The 17,380-nt window shown below is 36.6% G+C and overlaps 1 protein-coding gene across 1 annotated transcript in view; it reads left to right on the forward strand.

Annotated features, from left to right (window-relative positions):
- The window catches only part of Wdr49 (WD repeat domain 49), a 114,003-nt gene that overhangs the window by 42,796 nt on the left and 53,827 nt on the right, over nucleotides 1–17,380 (forward strand). The window contains exons 6-7 of the mRNA XM_023717810.1: nucleotides 5,070–5,237; nucleotides 7,398–7,546. Of these exons, the coding sequence (XP_023573578.1) occupies nucleotides 5,070–5,237; nucleotides 7,398–7,546 (317 nt within the window). The remainder of the gene's footprint in view (nucleotides 1–5,069; nucleotides 5,238–7,397; nucleotides 7,547–17,380) is intronic.

The following is a 17,380-nucleotide window of genomic DNA, read 5'->3' on the forward strand; positions in this document are numbered from 1 at the left end:
CAGCTTCCCAAGTGCTGGGATTACAGGCACATGCCACTACGCCCAGTCTCAGTTGCTGTCTCAGCGGGCCTTGGGAGATGGAGCTGGCAAGGCATGCTGGGAATGGAACCGCTGGCCCCTGCGCCTGCTTGCAGGTGCTTTAATCCACTGAGCTATTTGGCTGGCCCTACCAAATATTAAGTTATAATAACCCTTAACTTACTGTTTTCTGTAAACAAAAAGCATATTGTTAGTGCAGTTGTTGTCTGTATGGGAATACATGTCATGAGGATTATACTTATCAGTTGCTCAGTATAGGTTTAGTAGCATAATCAGTGATCACTGTCTCATATGCTCCTGAAATTAATTTCTCCTTAATGAAATGTAAAGCTCTTCCTTTTATAGGAACTGAGAAGGGGCCCACCTTCCCTTTATCCCTTTTTCTCTTCTTCCTAAGCAGGAAAGACAGTAAATGAGAATAGGATAAAGAGAAAACAAGGAAGAGAGGAACACAGTTCTGATGGGGATAGTTGACAATAGTAGCCTAAAACATCAGGCAAGGAAAGACTTGAGATGAAGTGTGGCTTGGTCTGGCTACGAGGGGCAGAAGAGTGGTTGGTCATGGAAGCAAACCCGGATTTGGCTCAGTAGAAGAGGAGCGTGCCCTGGTGCGTAACAGGAGAGCGCATGGCAAGTCAGCACTGGGTGCAATCTCGTCTTCCCCTGTCATTAGTTGCGTACCCTTGGGCAAGTTGGATGTCAGGATGCCTAGCTTCGCATCAGTGAGCTTGGGCTAATTTACCTACTGAAGATTATCTCAGAGCAAGAGTTCCAGGCATGGTGCCTGGTACATTGGAGGAATTCAATAAATCATCCTAACCATAAAAGTAATCCATATGTTGGGGAGAAATTGCAGAATGGAGGAAGAACAGGAAACAGCGTCCATGAAAATTCTTGTCAGAGTGGGGGGAAAAAAGCTGTTTTGCCCTTTGGCAGTCCTTTTGTACACTACAGCACACCTCACAGTGAATTGCTCTGCGCACTTCATGCCTGTGAGGCCAGCTTCTTTGGTAGCCCCCTGAAATCTCATCTACATCCAAGCTCCTCTGATTTTCTAGAAGGAAATGGTTTCTGTCATTAAAGGGAGCACAGAGCTAAAGGACAGTTAAATCCTTTCACATTAAGGAAGTAATAGTTAAAAAGAGGGAGCTGAAGTAGGGCTTGAGCATGGCTAATAACAGAAGCTTTCAGACACCCTTGGAGGAAGCAGGTGGGGATTCTTCTCCCAGTCCAAAATTCCCTTCTGCCCATAGGTTTATGTCCCATGGCTGGGCTTTATAAATGGCGGTGGGAAGCTTTAAAATATGAAACTTTCATCATATTGCCAAATGGGTATTTGGTTTCCAAACTGTAAGAAGTGTGGAGAGTTCAGAACAGCACACGTGATGTCAGAGCTCTGTGGGATGCCTTCCAGCACCTTCTCGCCTGAAGTGTGGTCTTCAGGGATTAGCAGAGCAACATCTTGGAAACATGTGAGAAATGCCAAATCTCAGGTTTAAAGAATGAAAACTCTGCCTTTCATCAGTGGGCTCTGGGTAATTCACATGCATATTAAGTCATAGGATCTGGCCTTATGTTTTGAATTTATTCTCTGGCTCTACTACTCATGTACCAAACTTTGTTTTATATTGAATAATATGTAACATTAAACTAAATTACATTCAGAGTTAATCTCAGAACTCCAGATCTGAGTTTGACTATAAACAATTGCTAACCGTGGCCAGTTTGTTGAATTTGTGTGGGTGAGTTGATTTCTTTATCTGTAATTAAGAAGTAGACAAGTCCTCTTTCATGTCAAAATTCTAAAATGTATCTTTTATTTCCCACAAAGATATTTTGTCACAACCTCTTATTTTTTGTGTTCACTTAATGTCTTCAAAACTCTGAAATCTACACTGATTTCTTCTAATTTCTGCTCCAACATTTAGGTTTCCTTTAGCTCTTTGGTATATGCTAAAATATTCTTTAAATTTTGATCTACCTGTGTTTTTCCCAAGGCATAGAGCTATACAATTAAGATAGAGGTTGTATCTGTTTATTCTCTCATTGCCCTTGTCATAGCGCAAGAAATAGAGTAGATGCTTAATAAGTCTTTCAAGATTGGATGACATATTTTGAGAGAGGGTATCTGTGGAAGACACATAGAATAATGTTAATTTAATTAATATGATTATGAATTTGTTGTGTTAAGCCATTTATTTCCTAGGAAAATACATATGAACTAGGTTAAATTAAGCTATTCCTGTCAGTATTATCTCTTTAATGAACAATTCCTGGTTGCTTGTGTAATAACTAATCCAGTAGAATAGATCAAAGGAAAAATAATTAATTGAGCCTTTCTGCTTCAGAATTTCCTTACCGTAGGTAATTATTTGAAATTTGTTTATACATAGTTATGTGTGCACATATATACATGCTTATCTAGATGCATAAATGCATGTACATATATATACATAGAAATCAAGTTAAATTCTTTCACCAAAATAACAAAACTGGATGTTCTATTTAACTTTTTAGTGAGGGGTACATTTGCAAATACTTTTGTGTGAAGGTTCTTGTTTTAGTTTGTTCAAGCTGCTATACCAAAGCTATATTATGGGTTGGGTGGCTTATGAGCAACGTAATTTTATTTGTATGGTCAGGGAGGCAGAAAAGTCCAAGTTAAAGCACTGGCTGATGTAGTACCTATTGAGGGCCACTTCCTGATTTCGCAGGTAGCTTCGTCCTCACATAGTGGGAAGCCAAACAAGGTCCCTTAGTCCTCTATTATGAGGGTGCTAGTCCCATTTGGAAGGACTTTGCCCTCGTGACCTAAAGACATCTTTCAAAGGAACTACTTGTTAACAGCATCTCCTTGAAGGTGGAGGACTTGGGAAGGATAGAAACACGTGGCCATAGCAATGCTTGTTTGGAACTGTGAAGGGTGTAGGCTCTTATGTTACACTCAAATTAACTGTCAGTAACTTAGCTTAGCATTTATAATATAACCAGTAATAAAAATATGATAGTGCTTCCTTGAAATAAGGGCTAAAACATCCCACACACATTCCAGAGAATAATATTCTGATTCTGGTAGACAAGCACCTAAGTATCACTGCATTTGTTTCGGTTCCCCTAGTTACAACTGCATAAAGGCAGCAAAGGTGGGCCCAGATGAATTCCAGAGCTTTTACTGTATCACATTACAAGACAGGGGCCAAAACTATAGGAATTTGAACCTTCCAGTCTGTCCAACCTGTGACCTACAGGGTGCTTGCCTTCTTATTAAAAATTATCATAAGAATGTTTAAAAAAGAAATTTTTTACTTATATACACTAACTATAATGTGTATTTTATATGTAGCCCAAGACCATTCCAGGAAAGCCAATAGATTGGAAATGGCTGAAGAATGCATACCTCCTTCTGTCTCAGAAGGTGGTGCTATCTTTAACTGGAAAATACCATCTTTACAGTCTGAAGCTGTTTTCTAAATAAGTAACTTGGAAAAGATAATGTAGAACAAAGGGCAGTCAATGCTCAGTTTCATAAGTTTTAAAAGTAAAAGCCCATACTTCATTGCCTAAAAACGTCTGATAATGATGCATTGCAGTGTGTAGTGTGTATGAACAACATGAGATAAACATATGAGAAAACAGGCTAATGCTTTCATGAATCTGTTCTTTAGGATTTCTACAGAAAAGGAAGTGCAGCATTGAAAATTTTCTTCCTAGATTGTCACACTTAAGTCTATTTAAGAAGTAAATCTGAAGTATTTCTAAGAGCCATTCTGTTAAAGTAATTGTCTTTAAGCTGTACGAAGTGACAAAATCTTTCCTTGTGTGAGGCAGTAGTATTGATCTTGAGGTCAAATCAGAACTCTTTCTGCAGTGATCACAAGTTATTCTAAAATGCAAGAGAGGACTTCCACCTAAGTGTGGAGTGCACGGTGGTCTGGTGTTGGCCAAGGAGCAGCTGTGATGCTACATGCTTTTTGGAGGTGTGAGTTTGAGAGGAATGGGAAGCTTCTCTTGACCAAAGGGAACAATACCATTAATTTTGCTTGAGAAGTGAGATTTTGATACATAACATTCTGGTACTAAGTCACAGGGAACACAGGGGTAGCTGTCTTGGCTTGAACCACCAGCTGTATTTGTGTGACTTGGCAGGCATTGAAACCAGTCTAGTGTCAAATATTCCACAACAGTCAAAATTCAAATAAGCTCATCTTGAAGCTGGACCATAGCAGAGCAGCAGATGGTTGGAAAGATCTTGTTTGCCTGTTTCAGGTCCAGGAGAAAGAACATGGGTCAAAATATAAGAAGTAAAGCCATACTGTTATGTTGAGCTGTAGGGGACTCAAGTCAACAATTTCTGACATTGCCAGTGAAGCAGAAGACCCAATACTATTATGGACTACTGGACTCTTTTAGAATAATTTGCTGAGTTAACACACCTATAATATTCAAATAACGGAACTCAACAAAAAAAGGGGATACAGATGAATGTCCATTTTGTATCTGTGTATTCAAAATGGTTAGAATAGATATATAGTTACATTCTCTTAATGAATAGAGGGATTTGTTTGTAATAATAGTGTTTGTAAATAGGATATCATGTCCGCATCTTGTACAGCAATTAAAGACTAGGAAGAATGTATGCAATGTGTTAATTATTGAGACTGTCCTACCAATTTGGTTTGAAACTGTCTCATGGCTATTTGTTTCTCAATAAAATTATGGGAAAAAAGAAAGAAAGAACATGGGAATTTGATCCACTATTCATTTCACATTTACACAATCCTATATGACAATGGTGATTAATTTAATACTATTCCCAGCCACGTGTTCCTTTTAAAAAAATTAAAGTATTTCTAGAATGGAAGGCAAGTCTGAAAGCACAATTTTCTTCTCACTGTAAATTCTTGGGTAGGAAGTGCAAAAGGGTGTTTCTGAGATAATTTTTAACACTGTATACTTATACTTTTTTATTTTGGTCATATTTTGTTAAAAATCAACAAAAATTCTTTTCTTCTGTTTAATTTTTTTTCCAGTTGCCTACAACGCATCCTTGGATGTTATCATTTCCAGTACAACCAACAATACAAATACTGTGGTACTGGCCTGGAGAGAGAAATCAAAAGATCATCTTAAAATGACATCCTTAAACATTGCCCAGGGCATTTATGCTTTTGATTACCACTCTCGGCTCAACTTAATTGGTATGTGAAATAAATCATGATAACTTTGAGGGCCTCTTAAATGGTCTGCGGTGCACGACTGCACACATTTGTATGCGTGGAGCATCTCCATCTTGTTGCTTTATTGCCAGAGAGACCAACTTGAGCAGCTCACATTTTATTGCCTGAGAATGTCTGATAACTATGCATTATGATGTGTAGTATATATGAACAACAGTGGGGTGAAAATACAAGAAAACACGCAATGCTTTAATGTCTTTTTATTTGAATTTGTGGGGTATATGAAACGATATAGAGAAAGAAGACAGTCTGTACAGCATCTGTCATTCTGCCATTTTCCTAACACTACCAAATGCTGCACCCAAACAAAGACATCATTTTCATTGCAGCTATACTCTCTCTCTCTCTCTCTCTCTCTCTCTCTCTCTCTCTCTCTCCCCCTTCTTTCTCTCTCTGTCACACTCACACACTGCCACACACACACTCTCACACTGCCACACACACACACACACACACACACTCATACTCCACTAGAAAACTGAAACAAATGGAGAATGTTGTTTGATTACTTTTAAAAATACAATGTGTAAAGATTGTTTTTAACATTTGCAGGTCATCTTAACTTTAGTTTATTCAGATTCTTTTGATGAAAATGGCATATTATAGCTGATGAAATATAAAGGATTCCAGACATAATTATTTAATTGAAATATCTAGACAATCTGAAAGTTATAATTTGATGCACATGTATGTACATGTTCAAGCATTATAAAATGATGCACAATTCTGTTCAAGAAATGAAATATATTTAATACTTATGACTTCATTAATGTGACCAGTACAGCTATATCAGAGCAGATTGGAAGCATATATGGTAGAAAGTACCCACTTTTATATAAAGTGGATTTTAAAAATATAAATGCAGTAACTCTTGTTTTGAAAGTGTCTTATTTAAAAAGTGTGCAGTTGAGCTGAAAGCATTTCAGATATTTGGAAGATGGCTAAATAAATCAAGTATCAAAGTTTTTTTTTCTAAATAATTAGAAAACAAAACTTTTTCATCAAAAATACTACTTCATTTTACATTTTCAAGAAGGAGGTAGACTGTTCATGTCTGATGTCTCTTGAAATTGAAGAAAAGGGAACTTTTTTTCATCTTGGGTACCATGTCATTATGGGTAATAAACATGAGTTTACTGGAATGAATAACCATAGAATGTGAGGTTCTGGTTAACAGAATAAGGACTAAACACTCAGTAGTAGGTATTACTGAAAAGTATTTCTGCTTTTAAAAGTATGGTATGGTAGAGATAAATTAATGGGGTTCTTTTTAGGTTTGAGATGTTTCACATAACTTCTGCATTATATTAAACAATTGGAATCGAATGTAACCATAGAAAATACAAGAAATAGAACTTGTTATTCACATTCACAAATCACTTGGAATATTTGAGAAACAAATGTATGTTATCCTTTTTAAAAAATGAGGTATAGATGTGTTATTGAAGATTCAGAGCATAGTTACGGAGTGCACATATGCCTTCCAAATGGGTTGTATTAATGTTTATTCAATTGTTAGTGTTTATGTTAAGAGTACTGATAGTAGCTAAGAGGCTAAATCCCTGAACTTTCCAACAATCATGCCTGGTAGTCCTTTTTTTTTTGGTGGAACTGGGGATTGAACTCAGGCCCTTGGTCTTGCCAGGCAAGTGCTTATTCTACTGTGCCATGATTTAAAAAAAAATACCCATGATATAGATTCAGGTCTACACCAACATAAACTTTCAAAGAATACTACAGATTTTGCAGGAAGAGCAGAGAGGTTGATGAATAAATTTGAAAAAAAAATCCTTCACTATCAATCACTTAATTTGTTATTATTGGTTATATTTTTTTCTGTTGGTTATTTTTTTGCAGATCATGCATATGCCTCCCTGCTAGGCGAATCCTTCCCTCCCTACTTCCTCCACTAGGACAGTTCCTATTGGCAGAACACATGCTGTAGTAGGGTAGGCTGGATGGGCAAAAGCAAGCTTTTCTTTTCTTCAAGACAGGGTGTAATAGCATTCATCAAAATGCATTTATCCACCTATGCATATGTTATAAATTTATTTCAAAAACAAACTGCTGTAGGTTATTTATACTATTAAAAATATTTTTTTCTTTTCAAAATCTGATTAGCAACTGCTGGCATTAACAATAAAGTTTGCCTTTGGAACCCTTATGTTGTTTCTAAACCAGTCGGTGTTCTTTGGGGTCACTCAGCTAGTGTAATAGCTGTTCAATTCTTTGCTGAAAGAAAACAACTCTTCAGCTTCTCTGCAGATAAAGTAAGTAATATTGTGCATTTAATTTATTTAAATTTGCTTCACCAGTTTCTATTGAAATCTACCCTAATGCTGATTTTTCTTTTGGCAAGGATTTAAAGTTTTAACATATACTGGTTATTATGTCTTTAGAAATCTATATTTAGAAAAAAAGATTGCTGGCTATTAACAATATTTCTGGTCAACTAAACAAAGTAATTTATTCAAATCCTGGTTAAAATATATACTCATGGATTTAATCCTTTTTATTGGGCTTTCAAAATGTAACTCCTTAAAGAGTTTGCAAAGTTCTCACCAATTCAGTAGGAAAAAATGACAATGGGAATAGTGTTGTTGTGGTAAGATAGTGAACTAGAATATCCAATTAGGTATTGTTGGTTTGATAATGAAGACACTTGATAAATTAAGAAATTTAAGTTCATTATAAATAGTAGTAAGTAGGTTAAGAACATTTCAGTTAAGCGTATCAGTCCACTTTTTAGTTGATATTAATATTTGATGAAGGGCTGGCCAGAGAGCTCAGCGGATTAAAGCGGATTAAAGTGGAATTCTGAGCACACTATATTACTACCTTCAGTTAGATATATTTACTATATCCAGTTAAACAAATTCTTAATCTTTAGGCAGACACAGGGATGGAGTCCCTGGGGCGTGCTGAGATGGAGATTGAGACTGGGCATGGTGGCACGCATCTATCATCCCAGCTCTTGGGAGGCTAAAAACAGGAGAATCACTACGAGTCTGATCTGTGTAGTGAGACCATGTCACCCTGTACTAATTAAAAAAATAATAATAATTTTTTTTATAATAGGGGCCAGGGATATGACTCAGTGACATAAATACCTGCCTGGCAAGCACAAGGTCCCAAGTTTGATCCTGGATGCTGCAAAACAAACAGACAAGCAACAACAAAAAACCCCTCTAAAATTAGATGATAGTTTTGTTTGTATTTTAGGATGTTGGGGACAAAACAAAGGGCCCTGTACACGTGGAGCACATATTGTACCATTGAGCCATGATCAGAACCTTTTTTTTTTTTTTTTATGGGGGCTACTGGTGGCACTGGGGATGGAAGACAGGGTTTTGTGCATGTGAGGGAAGAACTCTACCACTAAGCCCAGCATAGTTTTTATTTTTTTTTTTTTAGTATAGGGTCTACAGGGTCTCACTACATAGATTGGACTTGTACTGATCCACCTGTGTTCATCCTCTCAAGAGCTAGGATTACAGGCGTGGTGCCACCTCTCCTAGTCTCAATCGCTGTCTCAGTGTGCCCCGGGGATGGGGATGGCACCACACACCAGGGACCAAACCCCAGCCACTATATCTGCCTAAGCAGGCTCTTTAAGCCGCTGAGCTATTTGGCCAGCCCTTTTAGAACCCTTGATGTAATGGCTGATGTGTGGCAGAAAAATACAGACACTCCAGTGTTATAATCAAAGTGGAATTCTGAGCACACTATATTACTACCTTCAGTTAGATATATTTACTATGTCCAGTTAAACAAATTCTTAATCTTTACAAATCTTGTCTTTTGTGTCTCTGAAACTTCCATTTTACATAATGCTTGACTTAAAGCCTCACTTAAAATATGATACATTTCAAGATACTTGGTTATGAAGAGAAATACCTAAGAGATAATAAGCTTAGTACAAAAAAGCTCTGGACACTTTCTGAGTGAATTTGAAATATTTTTTAAAATGCCATAAATACATATAACATAAATGTATATTAAAGATTATAGATTAAAACCACATAGAAATGCATCTTCAACACTGTAGCCATACCCAACTCCACATCCTACTCAGATTACTTATTTTATTAATTTATTTACCTTTGGATGTTGAGTATTTTTTCCTAATTAAATTGAGTCATTCATTTTATCATTGTACAGGAAATACAATGAAGATATAGTAGTTAAAAAAATAAAAACCTAAGAGTATAAACAAACAAACAAGACCAAATGCAGAGAATAATATTTTAATAGAAGGAAAACAAGTTGCAGGAGAAATAAAACCTATTGCTGGTGTTTAGCTTTTGGCTTTCTTTCCTGTAAAACCTATTGTTCTAAAAAAAAGAATAAAAAATAGTAAAAACACCACATAGAATTTATACAGAATTTCACTAAACAAAATGATAGAAATTCAACAATGTTATATTGCAGATTGTTGTCTTCAAATTGGTTGCTCTGATTACCAGATATAAAATTGCAAAATGGGTAAAAAAATTAAAAAGAAGACAAAAACTTAAGCATTAGCTGCTCCTTTCAATAGACAGGTAGAAATCGGCAGTACAGTTATCCAAGCTGTCATGTGTATATACATATGTATTTTCCCTTTCTCTCTTTCTTTTTCAAATTACTTATTTTATATTACCTATCACATAAACCTTGTTTCCCTTAAACTTTTCCAATTATCTGTCAATTCCTGTGGATCCTTCCATCAACATTGATCAATCTACTTCTCCATCTCAGATGCCACTGCTCTCATAAAAGCCTTCTCTTTCCAAACCGTCACGAAGCTTACCGAACCTGTCTCCTTCCTTTCACACTGATTTGATTTTAATCTGTCTTGTATCCTTCTAGTTAGGTGGTTCGAAGATTCTTCAGTCCTTCATCTCTGCTCTTTAAGATGCTTAAATTTAACATGGGGTCCTCCTCTTATTTGCCAGCCTACTTCACTTCTTCCTTTCCTTGTTTATCACCTAAGACTCTAGATCTGTATCAAACTATCGGTTGTTCCCACCGCAGTTTTACTGCCTAGCAGTATGCTTTTTCTTCTGTTTTTCAGTTTCTTCTCTTTGGTGAACCAACAGAGGCCTATTTATCCTCCAGCCCTTAGACACTGGATCTGTAGGAATCCCGCCTCCAGGCCTAAGTGTTTCTTTCTAAGCACTCCCCTGATCGTGGGTGTCCCTGTTAAAAAGCATGTGCCATACTGTACTGAAATTATTAGTTTGCTTCTTTAAGAAGGCTCAGTATCTCTTTAAGCTTGTTCTTGATACCTATCGTAGTACTTGGTACCTGTAATTTTTGTTTGATGGTTATTTGTTCACAGCTTGAAGTGAAGGCATATTATCATGAATCTAAAGTAGCAGAGACTCAAGAGTGTCCCCCAGTGCCATTAGAGTTAGCTTCTTTATTTCAGAACTCATTTGATAATGCTGACTTGCATAACTGAATTTAGCACCACCGACCTGTTCACTGGAGCAGGGGTTCCCAACCCTATGGCAGGAAGTGCATCCTGTTAGGAGTCCAGCCACACAGAAGGAGGGGAGCAGCTTTCTGCTGGGAAGTCGCATCTGAGGTTACAGCCATGCCCCATCCCTCCAGGCCTCCCGGTCAGGCCCTCAGTGTCTACAGGGTTTCCCAGGGGGAGTTGTGAAGCTCCTTTTGTGAACTAGACATGGGAGGGAGCTACACAGCTGAGCTCTTAAAGAGAGTCTAATCCTGAAACCACCCTCCGTACCTCTCTCCTCCCCTTCTCCTGCAGAAAAATGGTCTTTCTTAAACCCATCCCCTAGTGCCAGAAAGGCTGGGGGGTCTCTGTAGGAGAGCACTGCCTATGGGAGTTGCACTTTTCAGGTATTTTAATTGATTGAAGGGAAAGATTGTATGTTGACTTCACTCGTATATTTTCTAGGATCTACAAATGTCAGTACACTGCACAGATGCTGAATATGACGGCTGAAAGATATGGCATATTTTTCACGGTATATCTTTCACGGATTATGCCATATATATGTGAGGTCCTCAATACATAGTTAAATGTATGAAGTTTTATCAAATATAAGTGAGACAAATCACATATATTTTATTGTTGTAGAGTTCTCTAAAATATATTATAACTTTCAAAGCAAGTGACAAATTGTTCTCAGAGTCAGAATTCATCATGTATAGCTGTCTTCAATGTTAAGGTTATCTGGCCTCTTTCTGAAGCAATTTTGCTCTTCGATTTTTGCTCTGACTTCTCAACCATTACATCATAATAAAGCCTGACATGCTGTCATTGGTATTAGTCTGAATCTATTTCACATGGATAAAAGCAGAATAATCCCAGGCCTTATGTCTTTAAAACAAACAACAGAGCTTTCCACACCAGATTGAAGTTCTGCTTTATTGCAACACAATTCTTTTGGATATTTCATAGATCTGGATCTAAGCTAGGGACCAGGAAAAATTAAAAAAAAAACATGTGAAATAAAGCATTTACTTTTTATTTTAAAATATTTTTTATGTATTTAGTACAGACAGGGTCTTATTATATAGATTGGACTTGTAGTGATTCTCCTGTTTTCAGCCTCCCAAGTGCTGAAATTAACAGGCGTGCACCACAATGCCCAGTCTCAATCACTATCTCAGCACATCCCAGGGGTGGGGCCGGGACATCAAGCCCAGGGATCGAACTCCTGGTCCCTGTGTCTGCCTAAGCCAGCACTTTAATCCTCTGAGCCATTTGGCCAGATTTTTCTTTTTTCTTTCTTTTTTTTTTTTGTTTTGTTTTTGTTTTTGTTGGTACCAGGGATTGAACTTAGGACCCTGTGCTTGCCAGGCAAGCGTTTATTCTACTGAGCTATCTCCCTGAGCCAACTCTTTCACTTTTTAAAGAAGCTCCCTTTGAATCATGTTCTGGTCAATGAGTTGCTAAATTAGATTTAAATTTAAATACTTTCTTTCAAAAGTGATCTGCTGCTTCAGTTCTGTTCAGAAGATTGCTCTAGTGCCATTTCTCAGTAATGATTAAACAATAAATTATTACAACAGAGTTTGGTATCTTACTAAACAATAGTCCAACTACACTTTGCTTAGGACTCCTAAATGTTTTCTCTTAATGTGATGGTCACACGTGGTCAGACCCTGCTGGGAGCCACTAATTTTATCATTTGGAGGAAGAAGCACTAGGGGAGTAAAAGGATTTTCAAGGCCTAGGAGGAAGCCCCGCTGGTGGCTAGCATTCCCACCAGTTAAGATGAATTCAGCTTTCTGTTGCTCCCAACTGTTCCATTTTGGCTGCTTCTCATTTGACCACCAGAATCAGTCTAGTTTATAACTTAATCCTTTCTTGGAGGTTTTGAGTTTTCCAGAGCCTGGAAAATCTACTGTATAACAAAAAGACAGACTTTCATGTTGAGTGTGTTTTATCCATTTGTCTTTAAAATTTTTTCCTCCATACTGCCTTTCACTTCACATGCCATCTAAAAATCCAGACACTAAGTGTCTGTGTGAAGTGCTTAAGTAGATGTATTAATTCCTCTCCGTAAAAATTATGAAGGAGGAAAGGGCCTGTCGAATAGCTCAGTGGATTAAAGCACCTACAAGCAGTCACAAGGGCCCTGTTGGTTTGATTCCTGGCCTGCCATGCAGGTCCTGCCCCTGAGATGGCAATTGAGACTAGGCGTGGTGGCCCGTGCTTGTAATCCCAGCTTTTAGAAGGCTGTAAACAGGTGGATCACTACCAGTCCGATCTAGTAGTGAGACCCTAAACACCCTATAGACCCTTCCCTAAAATACAAAAAAAAAAAAAAAAGAAAGAAAGAAAGAAAGAAAGAAAAAGAGAAAGAAAAGAAAATAAATTATAAAGGAGGAAAGGATATGTAATGTACAAAGTAAATATTGTGCTTTATTTCCTTGGAAGTCAATTTCTCTCCCAAGAAATAACCATTATTAATACTTGCTTTGTATCCTTTTGTACTGTGCTGTCTTTTCCTTAGTAACATTATTATGGCTTTTGCACACACCCTGACACAGTGTGTGTGCTACTAGGATTGCACCCCTGGCCTTTACACTGAGCTGCATTCCTAGCCCTTTTCTTTTTTTCTCTTTTATTTGGAGATAAGAACTTGCTAGGCTACTAAATTGCTCAGGCTGAGCTTGAACTTGCAGTTCTCCTGCCTCAGCCTCCCAGACTGCTGAGATTGTAGGCTTGTGCCATCACATCTGGCAACATATAATAAACAATAAATAATATATAATATATAATATGGTATATGATGTGTGATATGTGTTATATATGATATAATCTATGATATATGTTTTATATATTATCATATATATATTATATATACTAATACAGTGTGCTATTCTTTCAGTTGTATGTAAATGGTATCACATAAAATCTATTTTCCTGCAATTGTTTTCCCATAACAACATCTCTTAGAGAACATTCTATGTGTATTATATACACATAGAATTTATTTTTAAAAGTACACAGGATTTTATGATATGGGTTGTTGTGATTCAGTTATTCACCTATTGATTAGAAAAACATTGTGCTTAATATTTTACATTTATTAGTCATAATATATCTATGTGGACACACACATGTACCTTTAAGACATTACATTAATTTCTAGAGATAGTTATTAAATCAATAATAATGTAGCTTTAAAAAGATTTTTCAAAAATATTTCAATGAAAAAAATATTGTACTGATTGGCCTACTTATCAGAAGTCTATAAAAATTTTTGATTCCCATGTGTTTGCTGCACACTATCCTGATTTTAAATGTCTTTTCTCTTCTTTTGGACTTGTGGACATTGTCCCCATTCCATGAATGCCTGAAAGGTAGAAGAAATTACATTTAATTTAGAAACTCTTACATCAGCCTAGTTTTCAATGATAATCGAGTTCCTAGTTCTGATTGTTTTCGCTTATTTATTTAAAAACTGTTGTTAGTATAAATATTAGGTGAGCAAAAAAATTTAAAAAATAATATTTAAGCTGAAATTAACCTTGAAAGTTAAAAGAGGAACTATGACTTTTAAGGGTAAAATTAGAAGAGTATTTTTTGAGTCTAACAAAAACTGTATGATTTTTAGTGTTATGTGAATTAAGACAATGGCAGGGGATCAATTTAACTGAAAGTCAAGTGAAATTTTTTTCTGAGAAAAAAAAGAACCCAAAATAAAATGCTGGTATTTGTTAAATTTATTGACAGATTTGAAAGGATGAAATTGGTGTTTCTGAGGAAAAAGGCATAGAGTTAGGAAACATTTGGCTTCTTTCTAGGTCAGTGATAGAATACATAAGATAGGCGTGGAAAGGCATCTGAGTCTTGAGGTGTGAATCTTGCGTCACTCCTGGTGAGAAGAATTGGGAAAATAGAGAAGATAATAGTTGTGGTAACATTTAAAGGTTTAGAGGAAAATATTTTCATTTCAAACTAATATTTTAAATTTGACTTCCTTCTTGGAGAAAAAAATAGTACAAGTTTTTTCTTCATGTAAGAACTGCTAAATGACCTTAATATAAAAATGCTAGCTGAGGTATTCTGCAGAGAAGTCCTGCTAGCATAGTATACATTATGGCAAACAAAGTTATGAAAAGCATTTACTGACTCTGATTTTGTGGATTAGCAGAAGGCTCCAATTCTGAATACACAGATGCGCTAACGCATAGCAGTGTATTCAAGAGAGGCAGTGGTGTTAGCTCCTGTTCCTCATTATCTGAGGAAGGGCTGCTCACTGCAGTGTGTGGCTCCCAGAGATGGGGCTGCTGCACTGCTGATTTCCATATCTGCTGGCAGTTCACATACACACCCAGGTCTCTTTTTTCATTATTTTCTAAACATTTTCTACATTAATGGCAAAAGTTAGTAATAAAGGTCTTGTGAAACCCAGCAAATACTTTTTTAATAGTGTCATTTGAATCTTTTTTTAAAAGGATTTTATTTTATTTCCATAATTTTATTGAGAAATAAATAGCAATGAGACAGTTTCAAACCAAACTGGTAGGACAGTTTTAATAGTTAACACATTGCATACATTCTTCCTAGTGGTTATTTGCTGCACACGATGCAGACATGATATCCTATTTACAAACACTATTACAACAAATCCCTCTATTCATTAAGAGAATGTAACTATATATCTATCCTAACCATTTTGAATACACAGATACCAAATGGACATTCATCTGTATCTCCTTTGTTGAGTTCTGTTATTTGAATATTATAGATGTGTTAACTCAGCAAACTATTCTAAAAGAGTCCAGTAGTCCATAACAGTATTGGGTGTTCTGCTTCACTGGCAATGTCAAAAATTGTTGACCTGAGTCCCCTAAGAGCAACATAACAGCATGGCTTTACTTCTTATAATTCGTTTTTATACTTTTATGCTGGATGGTGAAGACCAAGATAAAGCAAGGCCTATGCAACAAGAATTGTAGCTTTTGGATCTTGTAAGGTCAGTCAAATCCCCTCAGGATTCTTTGTAAGATCCTGTACCTCAGATTGTAGATCTTTTGTAAGTGTCAGCCATGTGGATGAGTCAAGGCCATTGCTTGATCAATGTGCTTCCCATGAAAGACTGAGAGAATATTTTCTCTCCATGTGACTCTCCTTAGGCACACTCTACATCGTTGATCACTTGCCTCTTTGGCCCCATAATCTCCTAGATCAGAAAATTTGGGATACTACTGAGTTACATGATGTTACAGTACAAGTTCTCATATGTCCTGAGTCTGAATTGACCTTGGAAGTTTAGGTCAAAATGTTGGCTTTCCTTGAGGTCCTCCTTTTTCTCTAATTTTGGACTGCAAACTTAGGTTATTAACCCTCCAGAAGACAAGCTTATTGTTATTACCATACAACTTAGGCTGTTAAGTTTAAGGTCACTATCTGTCTGAATATCAAACATCTTAGGTATAACATGGAACAGGTATTTTTCATCAAGTATTGATATGTTGAACTCTAAGTCCCTGCAGAATATGATAAAAATATTTAAAAATTAAAATATATTTTAAAAAGAGGCATAAAGAATTACATAATTCTTATGTTTACATATAAGTCCAGAAACCTAACCATATACAACCTTGAAGCAGGACAGTCCCACAACATTCATTTCCTGTCTCCTGCCTTCATTCACCACCCCCTTCTTTTTGAACAATCATCTACACCAGACACAGCACAGCAGCGATTGGCATGTCATGACAAGCAGCCCGTATTCAGAAAACCAGAACGGCAGGCACTCCAAGCTTGAACCTACTGTTACAAATTACCATCTTCAGTGCAGTTGCTTAGTTCACAGGTGTCAGTATATATACTTAGGCGGGATGAGAATCTTTCCAATTGACTGCTAGATTCAAAAATCTTCAGAAGATTCTCAGGATCATTGCCTTGCCCATCTTGTACATATAACTGTATGGCTTGTCACTGTCATGTTTCCTAGCTCTTCTCTCTTAATTAGTTAGTCCTCAAGTTTTTGCTTTCCTTTTAGTTGTATTATACCTTTCTATTTGTATTTCCTCTTTTGAGTTCTTATACTAAGGAAGCTATATGATATTTACACATGTATGTCTGGTTTATTTCACTTACGAGTATATGTTCAAGTGGCATTCACTTCAATATAAAGGCTTTGAGTTTATCATTCTTTATAGCGGAGTAATACTCTATTGTATAAAAATACCACATCTTTTTCATCCATTCCTCAGGTGATGGGCATTTTGCTTGTTTCCAAGATTTCGCTATCACAAATTGTGCTGCTATAAACATAGGCACACATATATCCCTATGGTATGATGTTTTCAGATGCTCTGGGAAAATTCCCAGTAGAGGAATAGCGACTTTAAATGGCATTTCCCGTCTAAATTTTCTAAGGAGTCTTCACAATGATTTCCATAATGGTTGCATCAGTCTACATTCCCACCAGCAGTGGAGAAGGGTTCCTTTTTGCCCACAGCCTCTCCAACATTTATTTTTGGGTGATTTCTTTATAATAGCCATTCTTTCTGGGGTGAGATGATATCTCAATGTTGTTTTAATTTGCAATTTGGGGATGGCTAGTGATGTGGAGCATTTTTTCATATATTTATTCGCTTCTTTAATTTCATCCTCTGAGAAG

Source organism: Octodon degus, unplaced genomic scaffold (assembly GCF_000260255.1).
Source record: "Octodon degus isolate 3935 unplaced genomic scaffold, OctDeg1.0 scaffold00055, whole genome shotgun sequence".
NCBI classification, from domain to species: domain Eukaryota; kingdom Metazoa; phylum Chordata; class Mammalia; order Rodentia; family Octodontidae; genus Octodon; species Octodon degus.